Genomic DNA, 14,560 nt, shown 5'->3' with positions numbered 1-14,560 from the left:
TTGATTGATTGATGTGTTTTGGTGAAACAGTTCTAGACTTTGCTTGGAATCATCACACAAGAGGACGGTTAAACAATGACCCTTAAAAAATCTTAAATTCTGCTGCAATTATATTCTGGATATTACAGTAAATTCACTAGTTTTTATTCTATATTAATACTCAGTCTGTTTGTTTTAATGATGTCTTAATGATGATTATTTATTTTTATTCCCTGTAAGGTGACCTTGGGTGACTTGAAAGGCGCCTCCAAATAAAATGTATCATTATTTATAAACTGAGTTTGTGCAGAAATATATTATTTTCAGTTTAAATTAGTTTGAGGGATCAATGATCGATGAGTTAGTGATGAAGTGAATATCTAAGCTGGATTTTATTCAAAATATTTTAGGTCAAATGACAGATCACTTAGTTGAAACGGTGCAGTGACAGGTTCTCTAGAAGTAATGTGTAATAATTAAAAACTGTGATATATTGCATTGCTTACAGAAAAAGTACCATCACTCATATGATGAATCATATCATCACTTTCTTGCACATGAGCAGCCCTTTAGTATTAATGTGCAGGTGTTCAGTTATGAGCCGAGAGCAAAGGGGAGACCTATATGAAGCCAATATAGTCACATCAGAGTCAAACGGCCGTCATGTTGTCACAGGGAACAGGAGTGAAGTCGTGTTAAACTTTTAGCTTACTGCAAACTACTGTGTGTTAGCAAACTGCATTCACTTCCTACTTCTCTGTCTCCTCCCTCAAACACACAAGCAGACACACAATCACACACATTCTGATGCATATATAGTTTATATAGCACACAGTCGCGCACATTCAGATCAGAAAACAACAACCAAAATCAGGTTCATTCCAGCCTTGCTCACTGAGAAGTGAACACCCACACATGTTCTCTGCTGAAAACCACTTCTCCTTTTTGAAAATGATAAAAAATAATACTCAAATGTCCTTTAGACTCTTATAAAAACCCCAAATGGTGCGTACGTACTAGCATAGAAAAGGAAGAACAATTTGTTTACCCACAGAAAGATTTTCTTTGACTCATGAGATTTTTTTTTTTTTTTTTTTTGTGATATACAACATTACTCTATATCATTTTTAACATCTCGACTAAACATAACTAGCTGTATATGGTACTTTTATAAATATGTTACATCTCTGAAAGTGTTGGAAAAACAAAGAAACAAATCAAAGTGCAACAAACAGATTTTTTTTTTTTTCTCTTTACCACAAACACTTCTGTGAGCACATGTAAATAAAATAGTATTGGCAATAGCTTTGAGTCCATAGCTGCACTGAAATCTGGACAGCTCGCTGTAAGCTACACAGAGATTTTCTCCTCCACCTCACGTAGCACAAAGTTGTAATAGAAGCCAACCACTGCTGCACTCTGCACACATTTACATTATGTCCTAACTCCTGGGTGCTTTAATGTAATATCTTGCTCTACTCGTGTGTGTATATATAGCTGAAATGTTTTATACAGTATATGTCTACATAGATATAATACAGTAGCTTTAATAAGAAGAACAGTACAGACTGGTTTTATCACCCCCTCTTGGGGTCTCTGCGTAAATGAAAATCAGCTCGTGTTGCAAAGAGGACAGAAACCTGCTGGTTGTGTTGGAAATAACGTCTAACCCGCCTGCTGAGAAGTGAATAGTTTTCTACTTTGTGAGTTTCTGTTAGCTTATCCTGAGGTAAAACATTTTGTGCAATGCTTAATAAAAAAAGAGACCGGTGACTGGTAGTGGAAAGAGCCCTCTCTGTCAGGTTCACCCACCTCAGTGCTGTGTCATTAGTGTGTGTGGAAGTTAATGTGGAAAATATGCAGTGTTCCAGTGCACCTTGAGTGCAGTTTATCTGCCATGGTGTATTAGTGAGGATACGCAACCGTGTCTCCTGCAAATTTAGCTCATATGCAACTATTTGCATTCGGCAATTACATCTTGGGGGAAATATACACAGAAACTCTGCACACTGGGGTGTTATTCTGTGATTAAGCATTTGACAATTTGGTGTCTGAAGCATGAAAAAGACTGCCCCTAAAGACAAAGGTGGTGTCTGGAAAACAAATGAAGCGATCGGTTCTCCAACTATTGATGTGCCTGTCCTACAATTTATATTCTTACATCTATAACTTGAGGTACTAATGCTTCATAGGCCTGAGGTATATTGTCAAGTCTGATCTAAGATGATCTAAGTCAGGGGTGTCAAACTCATTTCAGTTCAGGGGCTCAAGTAGGCCGGTACTGGAGGCACCTTTGGCCTTGCGGTCTTCAGATTATAATAATGAAGAAGGTAAGGTTGACTATTATGGACCCCCCCCCCCCCCCCAGCACCAGCATGAACAGTTTGCTTGCTGGACAGTGTCGTATGCAGGGGTCCAAAAAGTCAACGAATTTCCACCGGATTATGCAATCTGCAAATATTCTTTTTCCTCACTCTGTAATTTTTTCACTTTGCAAAGTCATCTTGGGGCCAGATTGGAACCTCTGGTGGGCAGGTTTTGCCCCGCAGGCCGTTTCTTTGACACCCCTGATTTAAGTGCTTCCCAAGAGTCAACACATGATGACAACTGGAGCTTAAATTATGCCTCCACATTTCTGTTAAAGCTCCTGTGAGGCACTCCTCTGTCTGCGTTAATTCTGGCGCCCCCTTGTGGACAAACAGCTCTTTTACATCTTTGCTGATTTTGTCCCGTTCATATGTAAGTAATCTCATCTCATCATGCTTTCTTGAAAAAAATCTGAATCTACAGGAAGCTGTAAACTGACTCATCTGACACCTACACCCCCCCCTTGATTTGGTTACAGGTAGAAAAAACTTGGGGGCGCATGTGCCCCATGTATAAAGGCTATAAAGGCTATTTGCTGCATGTCTTCCCCCACTCTCTACTCCCTACATTTCCTGTCTCTCCTCAGCTGTCCTGTCAATGAAGGAAAAAAAAGCCCCAAAATATACCTTTAATTAAAAAACTACAATATAGAAATAATAAGTCTTGTTCCTGACGGTCTTTTTTGATTTTGCAGGTCATAAAAATGTGATTACATATAAATTCTACCACCTCGTATTGAGCAATAGACACACTTTCAGGTTTATTCGCCCCAGTTTTGTTTCCTGCTGCCATCCTGATGCAATCAAATCAAATAAGTTAAATTTAGTGCCCTGCATAGAGAGCACTAATCCCTTATAATAGCTTTGGTTGTACTTGTATTAACTGTTCAACGGTTCCCCCTCTTAAACATCACCACCTCTGCAGAATAGTTGCATTTAAACTCGCGTAAATGTGCAGGAGACAGAGCCGGAGTACGAGCATTGTGAGTCCAGAACAGAAATCTGACCTTCATGACCCCTTTTTTTTTTTTTTACTCTGCATGCTGTCAAACCACATAGTACAGCTGCTAAAGCTCCACTGCAAGTGCACAACAGTAGGACACTCCAATGTTTAAAAGGAAAAACAAAAGCAATCAGAGCAGCGCCGCCTTTGAACTAAGAATCACCAAGGCATGCAGATCAGCCCGCGGACTGACCTCTTTTACTTCTGCATGTTAAACAGATGGTAAACCAGTACTTAACAGGGATGGGTTATTGACAAGTATCTCTCATGTTTTTTTTTTTTTTGTGTGTGTGTGTGTGTGTTTGTCATGTAAATGTGAAAATCTTTTTTTTTTAAAAAGCCCCGGTATATTCTTATTCAGATGACAGCGGCTGCATACACACACCTCTGAGCATGCATCATGCGTGCTGCAGTAGGCTCACATTGGTTATGGTGACACAGCACCCAGATACAGCAATCAAGATAATGCACATGTGCATAAAAAGTTTCCAAAAGAAAAGCACAAAATGAATACAAAACAAGAGCAGAACAATGATGACATCAAATAGGTTGTTGTAGAAATATCGGCTTGAGAGGGTGTCGGAGGGGCAGGGCAGGGTGGGGTGTGGTGAGGGGGGGCTCGGGTTGGGGACCTGGAAGCTTTTAGTTTGATTTAGCTCTCCACCGAGGACTTGTTTTGTGTTTGTATTTCTTTTTTTTTTTTTAAAGATTGTTTTTTTTTGTTTGTTTGTTTGTTGGGGGGGAAATGTCTCTGTCTTTTTTTCTTTTCTTTTAGTAGGGAGTGAAGCGACTGTACCCTCCTCTGTATAGGCTAGCCTGCAACATCAAAGATGAAAAAGTACCAATCAGTATTCAGGCGACAGCTTTAGTCCGTTTCTCTTTCTCCACAAATTTCCTTCCTTCTTTTCCGTGCAGTTATTGTTTTCCTATTAGAGTCTCCATATACTGGGGTTGTTACTTTGATATATTTAAGCCAATAGTCAGTGTGTGTTAGGAACAGGGTCAGCAAAGTTAAAGCGGATTGGTGGACGCGGAGCTTAATTGGGGCAGCAAAAAGAACATTTCTTGGAATAGAAAGCCAGTGAAACATCGGGCCTGGGCTGACATATTTCCTTTAATTAATTACAATAAGAATAAATTAAATAAATACTCTGCTTTGTGCTTTTTTTTCTCCTTGAGGGAAACCATTCCTTTTCAGGCTGCAACAATATCAGAGATTCATCTAAAGCAGCATAAGTTCAGAGAGGTTTAATCACAGCTCCTTTTCATGTCTAGCAGAGGTGTCTGCACCTTTCTGGAGGGGGCGAACCACCACAGGATATTAGCCCTTAGATTTAGCACCATGCTCAAGATATCTAGGGCAGACACACACGGAATAAAGCATGCAAGTGGGCCTGTGCATGCACACCTGCACATGCACACACACTCACACAGAACTCCTCTCATCTTTCTGTGGCTCTGCTGCAATTAGGAATTCAGACAAACTCCAAAGGCTACTGAATGTCTTCAAAGGCTAATTTTGCCTAATTTCAGGGAGCCCTCTCGCTCGTACGAAACTTTCATCCGTATGAGATGCTTCTCTATGCTGAGAGTGAGTAAAGAGAATTTCCAACCTCAGAGGAACTAATTATTGTATAGCTTTTAAATGCAAAAATGACTCCTCTCTGCTGGAGAACCATTAATCAAATATGATTAAAGAATTAGAAACCAAACTGCACTTCTCTCTTTAGCTTGCAAGTTGATTCAGTGTTAGCCTCAGAGCAGCCCTGCTCTCAGCGGCCTCGCCATTTGTTCAACACCACACGTACACACACACACACATATACACACATCCTCTGGAGTCTGTGTTAGCTCCCCGAGCTCCCAACACACACAACATTAGCTCTGATATTTTTAGGGGGGGCCAAATCCTGTCGTGTACTTTGATCGAGAGGACGAGCAAAGTGTCAGAGAAATGGAAGGAAATTTGGAGGAAAAAGAAGAAAGTATAAAAAACATTCAAGCACATTTTTAATTAAGTAAATGAAGAGGAAAAAGAAATGTCTTAATTAATGAAAGCTTTTAGCTAGCAGCTGCACCGGGGAACTGTACGCTTTATGTTGTTGAAAAATCGCATGCATGCCGGAATGGTAAATTTGAGTCATTTCTCAAGCAGAGAGCACGCCTCGCTTCAAGCTTCAAGCTGTGGGCAGGAGGAGGGAGGGCGAGACAACTCCCTTCCTCCGTCTTTGCTCTCTCTTTTATGTCCCACGGCACACTGCTGCATGCGTTTGATGGTCCTTAATCTTGAGGTTTTGGTCTGCGAGCCCCGGTCCCAACCCCTCATCATCATCATAAAAACAAAAAAAGCAAAGAGAAGCTCTCTCTCTCTGTTTTTACAAAAAAGATACCCTTTTTTTTTTTTTATTTATTCACTTTTTCATCTTTGATGTAACAGTAGCTGCAAAAGCTAGCTAAAAACAGACATTAACAATTCAACTTCATCCCTTCAAGTTTGGTTTGTCTGAATGGGGAAAAAATAAAAATAAAGATGAGCCAACTCACTCACAGCGAGTTGAGGGATGTTGAATGAACAGAAAGCTTTTAGAAATGTTATGTAAGATGCAAAGTTTGTGTTACGAAGAGAAAAAAGAAAAAAAAAGACACACTGCAGTAATCACTCATTCTCATTTCAGGAGGAAGTCAAATTAATATTTCATGGGGTGAGCTTGCATGGCATAACACAAGTTTGTTGCACTAAATGTTTGAGCCAATTTCCACATGCTGGGTGTTTTTCAGTACTGCTCAGCTCCACTAGGGTGCGCCAGAGAGCATGACAAAAACTTAATCAATTAATGAATAGATACATAAATAAAAACTAGAGACCGCTGCAGCCTCTGGTCTTTATTTTTGGAGTGTGTGTGTGTTTGTGTGTGTGTGTGTGCTGGCTCGTGTTGTGAGGGTGCAAGCAGAAACAGGGGTATACGGCTCACACACTTACCATAGTCCCCACACTGTACGTGGCAGCAGGGCCAATCGTGTGGTGGTAGGGGTCTGCTGTTGCATAGACTCTGCCATAGCTGCACAACAGGGGGGCACAGAGAGAACACACTCATTGATCTATCATTGACAAGGAGAGCAGAACATTTATGCATGCTTGTTTAATGCTCGAGCCCTCAAGTCAACTCTTTCAAGTCTCCAACACAATCAATTATTTCCCTCCTCAGCCTCCTGGGCTTCCTACATTATACAAGGTGGTTCAAAAAGGGGAGTTCAAAGGTTGGTGAATTATACTTGTCTTTTCATTGTCATCTTGATTGGCTAGATGGAATAAGTAATGAGCACAGAGAGAGAGAAAGAACGAGGCAGAGAGGGAACACATTTGGTGCTGGAGGGCTTGGTCTCTCACCCTGTTCTTGTTTACCCAGGCTGCACACTGGGCTCACGCCCCCTGTCTTTTCATTGTTGCTGGTTTGGAACTAATCCTTCCAATTTCCTTCTGAGACAGGACAAGATGTGTCTGCCTTATTTATTTATTTATTCGACTTCACATATTCCTCTATTTACTTTGCTTTTTTTTTTTTCTCCCCCCTCAATGCTCGCTTGCAAATGAGGGTCTGCACGGAGCAGATAAGGCGCAACCAGCCAAGGACTGAGGGCACCAAATCAACCAGGAATAAAAAAAAAAAAAAGGAGTGGAGACAGAGGAAGAAAGTCTCCTATAGGAGCAACAACACATACATGCTGTTCGCATGAGCCACACAGAGTTTTTATACAATCTAAGTGTGGCTCGGCCCATTTAAGACCAGCAGCACCCAAGGTCAGTGAGCAGGACGTGAAATGGGAAAGGGCTGCCTCGGCTCCTTGGGGAGGGGGTTGGTGCCATGAGATGGTCAGGGGAAGTCTCCGTGGTCCTCTTATCTTCTGTGAGCACTGAACCCCACAGGCCCTCTAAGGCTAATATATCTACAAAATGACTCTCAACAGAGTGGCACCGCTGACAACCAGCAGGTCAAACCACCCTGTGCAATGTCACAGAGCCTCCACGGAGCTGATTGGACGTCGGCAGGGACTCGTCAATGTGACTGGCTCCCTGAGATGGGGAAAGCTACTTTTGAAATATAAGCTAGCAGTTGCTCCGTGTTAAATGAAGGTCCAGCACACTGCCAGAGGAATGCAGCAAGTTAAGCTACAGCAAGCAGCTTACTACACCCAAGTTTTTTCAAACACTGAACTGACTTCTGACCATTTCATTCCTGTAGTTGTCGTATTCCCATTAGGAACACTGAATGATTATAGCTACCCACATAAAGGTCAAGAAAAATTGGATTAACCAGCAACGTTTTTTTGATTTTATTCACTACTGGGAAGGTGGTTGAGCATGAGGAGCACCTTAGTCCATCGTATCGTATTATGTCATATTGTAATGTTTTGTTTCGTACTGTATCATATTGTATCATATTGTATTGTGTTGTATCGATTCGTATTGTATCTAACTGTTTTGTATCGTATCATATTGTATTGTATCGTATCATATTGTATCGTATTGTATTGTATTGTATCGTATCATATTGTATTGTATTGTATCGTATTGTATCGTATTGTATCGTATTGTATTGTAACGTATCGTATTGTATTGTATTGTATCGTATTGTATCGTATTGTATCGTATTGTATTGTAACGTATCGTATTGTATTGTATCGTATCATATTGTATTGTATCGTATCGTATTGTATCGTATTGTATCGTATCATATCGTATTGTATCGTATCGTATAGTATTGTATCGTATCGTATTGTATCGTATTGTATCGTATCATAACGTATTGTATCGTATTGTAACGTATCGTATCGTATTGTATCGTATTGTATTGTATCGTATTGTAACGTATCGTATCGTATTGTAACGTATCGTATTGTATCGTATCGTATTGTAACGTATCGTATTGTATCGTATCGTAACGTATTGTATTGTAACGTATCGTATTGTATCGTATCGTATTGTAACGTATCGTATCGTATTGTAACGTATCGTATTGTATCGTATCGTATTGTAACGTATCGTATTGTATCGTATCGTAACGTATTGTATTGTAACGTATCGTATTGTATCGTATTGTATTGTAACGTATCGTATCGTATCGTATTGTAACGTATCGTATCGTATTGTATCATATTGTATCGTATTGTATTGTATTGTATCGTATTGTAACGTAACGTATTGTATTGTATAGTATCGTATCATATTGTATCGTATTGTAACGTATCATATTGTATCGTATTGTATCGTATTGTATTGTACCGTATTGTATCGTATCGTATTGTATTGTATTGTATTGTATTGTAACGTATCGTATTGTATTGTATCATATTGTAACGTATCCTATTGTATCGTATCATAATGTCACGTATCGTATAGTATTGTATCGTATGGTATAGTATCATATCATATCGTATCATATTGTAACGTATCGGATCAGATCGTATTGAATTGTATTGTATCGTATTGAATTGTATAGTATTGTATCGTATTGTGTGGTATCATATCGTATTGTATAGTATTGTATCGAATTGAATTGTATCGTATCGTATTGTATAGTATCATATAGTTTTGTATTGTATCATATCGTATTGTATTGTATCATATTGTATCGTATTGTATCGTATCATATTGAATAGTAATATATTGTAATGCATCGTAACGTATTGTATTGTATTATATCGTAGTATTATTTTGTATTTTATGTATTTTTCCTGTTAACATTCACCCGTTTTGGTGGTTTGCATTTGTTAGTTTTAAATTAACCCCTTCCTGCGCATACTTCAATCTCTTCTAGACACTGAAGAAAATAGTAACTAGCTAGCTTGAATGAACAGCTTGAACTAACACCTCTTGTGCCTGTATTCCTCTACAGAAGAAACTAAGTTGGCATCAGCTGCAGGCTGGTGAGTGATGTCATCTGCATCAGTCACTAGATGCATTAATCTGGTGTCACTTAAACTGTTGATCCATAGTCTTTGTTTTTAGCTTTGCAGCTTCAGAAAGCTTAGGAAACATATTCTAACACCTGGCTCCAGAGAAATGAGTTCAAATGGTGACGCTGCTTCTTTCAAACACTGCTAGCGGCCTCTTTGATGCATTCAAATAAACTTTGTGTAGTTACTGTTTAGTTTCTCAAAGGGCTTTGGTAATGCAGCCTGTAAGCACTGCAGGCTTTTCAGATAATAAATGTTTCATATTTTCAGCGGTTTCGCACGCCTTTCACAAGCCTAGTGACCTCATTCTATGATTGGCTGATGGCTCCACAGTTAAGTCTGATAAGGTATTGCTGAGACAATACCGACAAACCCCTATTGATCCAATGGGCATGACCGCTTATTCAAAAGGAAGCAAACAGACAAAGCAAAGCAAACAACTTGGAGGAGAATTACATTAAATCTCAGGGAAAAGTATAGGCAAGAGAAACAGGAATTAAATCACTCCAAGAGAGAAAAAAAGCCGCTGTCCAATTTCTGCTCTCGCCGAGCACGGCTGCTCATAATTCGAGCCGCGGCGAGGCCTGATAAATCTTACATTATCGATATGATCTTCAGGCTCTCAGGCAGGGTGTACGTTATCACAAGTGACATGCTCAATCCTTCCCAGATTAGATTCCCAAACCAGCCCACATCCCCGGCTGACAACGGCTTTCAGGGGCCGAAATGAATCAGGGCCGCCTCCTCAAACGGAGCACACCTGAAGCAGAGTGACATCACTCAGAAGTGATAGAGTCCCTGCCGGTCCATCTCTCCCTCTCTCTCTCTCTCTCCTTCTCTCTACCTCCTCTTCCACAGACCTGAGGCCATTCATAAATACCGCAGTGATATACCCACTCTCCCATCACAAGCAGAGAGTCACGACATATATCATTGCTTTTCTCATCCAGTCCAACAAGGTTAGTCCTATTTTTTTGCGTTCCTTAGCTCCGAGCTAAAAAGAATATGGCGGTTTGTCTAATAGATAACTGGAGAGAAAGAAAAAAGCAGGAAGCCTTTTGGAAAGTAGAGTAATCTTGGCGAAGCATCCCCCAATTGGTCGCAGACGTTTCCATTGGTCTCATTTTTCAGTGTCTTTTATAATGCACTCTCATCCCTTCAGCGTTCTTCTTCCATTAATATTATAATCTGCTATTTTATCTCTCTCTCTCTCTCTGCAGGAAAAACTCACTTTTTTAAAACAAAGTTCACAATTATTCAGATTTATTGTCATTTTAACACAACATGTGTTTATAAGTATACTACATTTTATGGTGTCGTCTTGCTCATTATAGTTAGATTTAAACTACTTTTGTGCTCTCTTGGAATTCTTAATGTGACACTATAAACACTACCAGTCAGAAGTTTGGACACAACTTCTAATTCAATGTTTTTTTTATTTATTTTAATTATTTTTAACATTGTAGATTAATACTGAAGACATCCAAACTATGAGATAATCTGGTTTTGCCATAATCTGGATTACAACAGTAGTCAAATAGGGCTATCCATTGTGTGCTAACCCTACCTCTGATCAACACAACTGATGGTCTTAAACACATTAAGAAGGCAAGTCGTTCTACAAATGAACTCTTGACCAAGGCTCATGTTCATTAGAAACCAGTCCAGGAGACCACTTCATGAAGCAGACTGAGAGAATACCAAGAGTGTGCAAAGCTGTCGCGAAGGAAAAAGGGGGCTACTTTACAGAATCTAAAATATAAAACATATTCTGCTTTGTTTAACACTTTTTTTGTTAATTAAATAATTCCATATATGTTCTTTCATTGTTTTGATGTCTTCAGTATTAATCTGCAATGTTGGAAATAATTAAAATAAATAAAAACATTGAATGAGAAGGTGTTTCCAAACTTTTGACTGGTAATGTAGTTCATTTATAATAAAAATAAGAGTGCAAACCCCCCCAAAAAATACAAACTTAAGTCATAAATTAGAAATACACTGCAAATAATGACGTATTTTATTCTGGACATGCCTTTTAGACCACTGTGGTCTTAACTGTGGTAGACTTAAAAAGCCTGTGTGATCTAAAGCTGTTAAGCAAGCATGTTTATCCTACTTTTACATATTTGGGGTCTTAATAGCCTTTGAGTAGAAAAACGTTGGGAATTTCTGTGAAGCTGTTTACGAATTCACAAAACCCTGGAACATTTCCTGGATGAGCTGCATGTATAAACACCAACAGCTGAGAAATATTCACCCCTGACATCACCTGGACTGTTTCCTGTCAGTGCACAAGTAAAATTCCTGCAAATTGCACGAGCAGGGTGCAAACCCGTGGTGCAAACCCGAGAGAGTGACATGAAACAGGAGGATTAAAAACATCCAGGGCTGAAGAAGAAGAAGAAGAATGACCTGCAAGACGAGAACAGCTACATTTGAACGCCTAGACATCCCTTGTTGGACAAGGACGACTTCACATCTTGAGGGGCATGTGTGTACCAGTAATCTGGGAAATTATGAGGGGGCAGAAGTCTTAAAAATGTCTATGGATAAGAAATACGAAGGCCCTGAAAATGTCTTGAAATTCTCAGGACAGAAATCAACATAATCAATCAATCATCATCAATCAATTGACGCTTTTACAAACATAGCAGGTCTAGACCGTACTCTATGTTGTATTATCAACAGAGACCCAACACCAAGACAGGGTAAGATCCAGCCTGATGTCATCTTAATCCTCCGTGAGCATTGCACCTCACAGTATTTAGCTAGATACAGCTGCAAGGAAAAACCTCCTTTAAACAGGCAGAAACCAGACTCATGTTAGATAGCCATCGCCTGAGACCAAGTTGGGGTTGGAAAGAGGGATAGAGGAGAATAAGAGAGAGAGAGAGGGATGATAACCTGACTCCTCTTACAAAATGAGGGATTTCAACCTGCAGAACTTGGTAGTTGCATGTCTTCTGATGTGTCACTGTGTTATATAAAGGTTGTTTTGGATCATTACTAATAACCATGAGTCTAAAGTCACAAAATAATACCATCTAACTAACCAAACACTGCAGCTTTAGTCAAGCAACTTTCATATTGTGCAAGAGAAAATGACTGGAGATTGTTGGCTTTGACGATGGATCAAAAATGTGCATTTCTGTGGAAATCCTATCCTGATGATTGATCGCAAAATTTGAAATATATTAGTCAATTACACTCAAATGATGTAAAAGTAGGCTGAAACACCCCTTTAGGGTATTTAAGTACAACATCATGGAGGGATACATGATGATGGATTTGAGTTTCACAATGTAGATGACTTGAAGAAAGAAGCAAACTCAATCAGAAGGATTCTCACCTGTCACTGTAAGCGGCGGTGGTGGTGGGCTGGGCAAATCTGTATGCTGCATATCCACCCTGTAAAAATACCACAGTGTTAATCAATGATTAAACTCAACCTGCACGGAGAAAGGTTATATCTCAGACACACAGAGAAACAACAATGCACACACAGAGCTTTAAATTGCCTTAATAGTTAAATGTCACTGCACAGTATGTTGATCATGAGCCCACTTTCCCCAAACTGCACGCCTCCTTTCAGACACCAGAGGGTGCTGTTTGATATATGGAAGTATGAGACGAGGGGTGGCAAACGGGGAGTGACTGATGTTCCTGGAGGCTCGTCCAAGTAGCAGCAGCAGCAGCAGCAGAACAGAGGCCATGTGAGCCAACTCCCCAAATTCAACCCATTTTTAGATTGGGGGAGGTTCGGCTGCTTCATTATTGAAGAGACCCTTTTTACTTTTACACGACCCCCCTGGCTCACAAATGAAGTAGGAAGGCAGAAGACGGTCGGACCATTGGGGAGTCAGGACTGCTGTATTCATTTGCCAGAGTGGGGAAGGAATTAAAGACCTCATTCTGGAGTGCTGCTATTACTCTCTTTGAAAAATGAAGCTGTTCTCCCACTGTTTTTCTATTAGTGCCAGTGGAGTGTGTGCCCATCTGCGTCCATACGTCGGATAGGTGGCTTTTAATAATGCATGTTTTCATTCATTTTTAAACTCGGGGGGGGATGACGTCCAATGAAGAGGCAACGCTGCGTTGGTCGTGGATGTGGATGCACGTGAAATCAGGTCAGAGGCCACAATGATTGAATCACACTCCCCCCCCCCAATTCCCAACAAGATTTTCCACAGAGACAGGAAGTCAGGCAGATGACTTCCTGTGGGACAGCCATGCCTTGGGACTGCACTGATTACAGCAACAGCCTGAACAAACACAGGCCAATAAATCACTCTCCCACATTGTCAAATCCTGCACACAACAGTGCAGCACATTTGTTATTTTGTCGTGAGGAGTGCGTTTGTGCATTCATGTATGTATGCGCTCATGTGTGTTTCTATAAGGGGATGCATGCATGCATATGTATGTGGAGTATATTTATAGGTGCATGCATCCCTTTCTGCTAATGTTTCAGCAGGTGATCTATGGCTAACGGGATGCTTTGACACATCAGCTGGTTGCTTCCGACAGCTAGCCAGTGTCCACTGAATGATTGTGGAGGACACTGAGGGCTAAGGGACGGCTTCCTCTTGGTCACTGGAGACGTTCACCCACTCTCAGACAGTCTGAAGCAGTGCAGCGGCCAGTGCCAGAACTAATGGCAGCAAAGCGCCAGGGGCTGGCATGACATGTTGAGTGATGGGGCGACCTGGCCGGGCCTTGGTCGAGGGACATGGGGGTAGCAGGGACTTAGCTGGAGGTGGCTGAATGAGCATGAGAGACAAACAATATCACTCAGAGCACAGCCCAGGTCTCGTCTTCGGTGGTGGATGTCACCACAATAAAAACCAGTGAAATACAGTCCTATCATGTGGGCTGGTGTGTAAGTCATATATCACTGGGGGTTCAGCGTTTCATTACCAGGCACTGGTTGTCGCCAGGGTGAAAGTGAGAGGCAACTGTCATTGCTCCTGCACCCATCGTCATCTCGCTATCAATGCAGAGAGAAAAGTAGCAGAATCAAAGGGACAAATTACATCCTCCCACAAACGTTTGGACTAATGTCAAAGTGGGGCAGCATGGTAATTTCGGCATTATCTCCACAGCGTCCCTGCTTTTCTCTGTCAAGGGCGACGTGCAGCAAGGCCAGCCCCTGATGTGACCCTGCCTGCACGGACAGCTCCACGGGGATGGCTAATCCCTTTATCGGTTGCCGCTCCTCTTATCTCCCACATGGTGATGGCTGGGAGGAGCTGGC

General features: G+C 40.8%; 1 protein-coding gene across 1 annotated transcript in view; it reads right to left on the bottom strand.

Annotated features, from left to right (window-relative positions):
• LOC117832468 (RNA binding protein fox-1 homolog 3-like) overlaps window positions 1-14,560 on the bottom strand; it is a 366,580-nt gene that overhangs the window by 13,248 nt on the left and 338,772 nt on the right. Inside the window, exons 11-12 of the mRNA XM_034711616.1 lie at window positions 12,656-12,714; window positions 6,329-6,407 (exon numbers count right to left, since the gene is read on the bottom strand). Of these exons, the coding sequence (XP_034567507.1) occupies window positions 6,329-6,407; window positions 12,656-12,714 (138 nt within the window). The remainder of the gene's footprint in view (window positions 1-6,328; window positions 6,408-12,655; window positions 12,715-14,560) is intronic.

The sequence above is a fragment of the Notolabrus celidotus genome, chromosome 20, assembly GCF_009762535.1.
Source record: "Notolabrus celidotus isolate fNotCel1 chromosome 20, fNotCel1.pri, whole genome shotgun sequence".
Taxonomy (NCBI): domain Eukaryota; kingdom Metazoa; phylum Chordata; class Actinopteri; order Labriformes; family Labridae; genus Notolabrus; species Notolabrus celidotus.
This window is presented reverse-complemented; position numbering and strand designations above follow the sequence as displayed.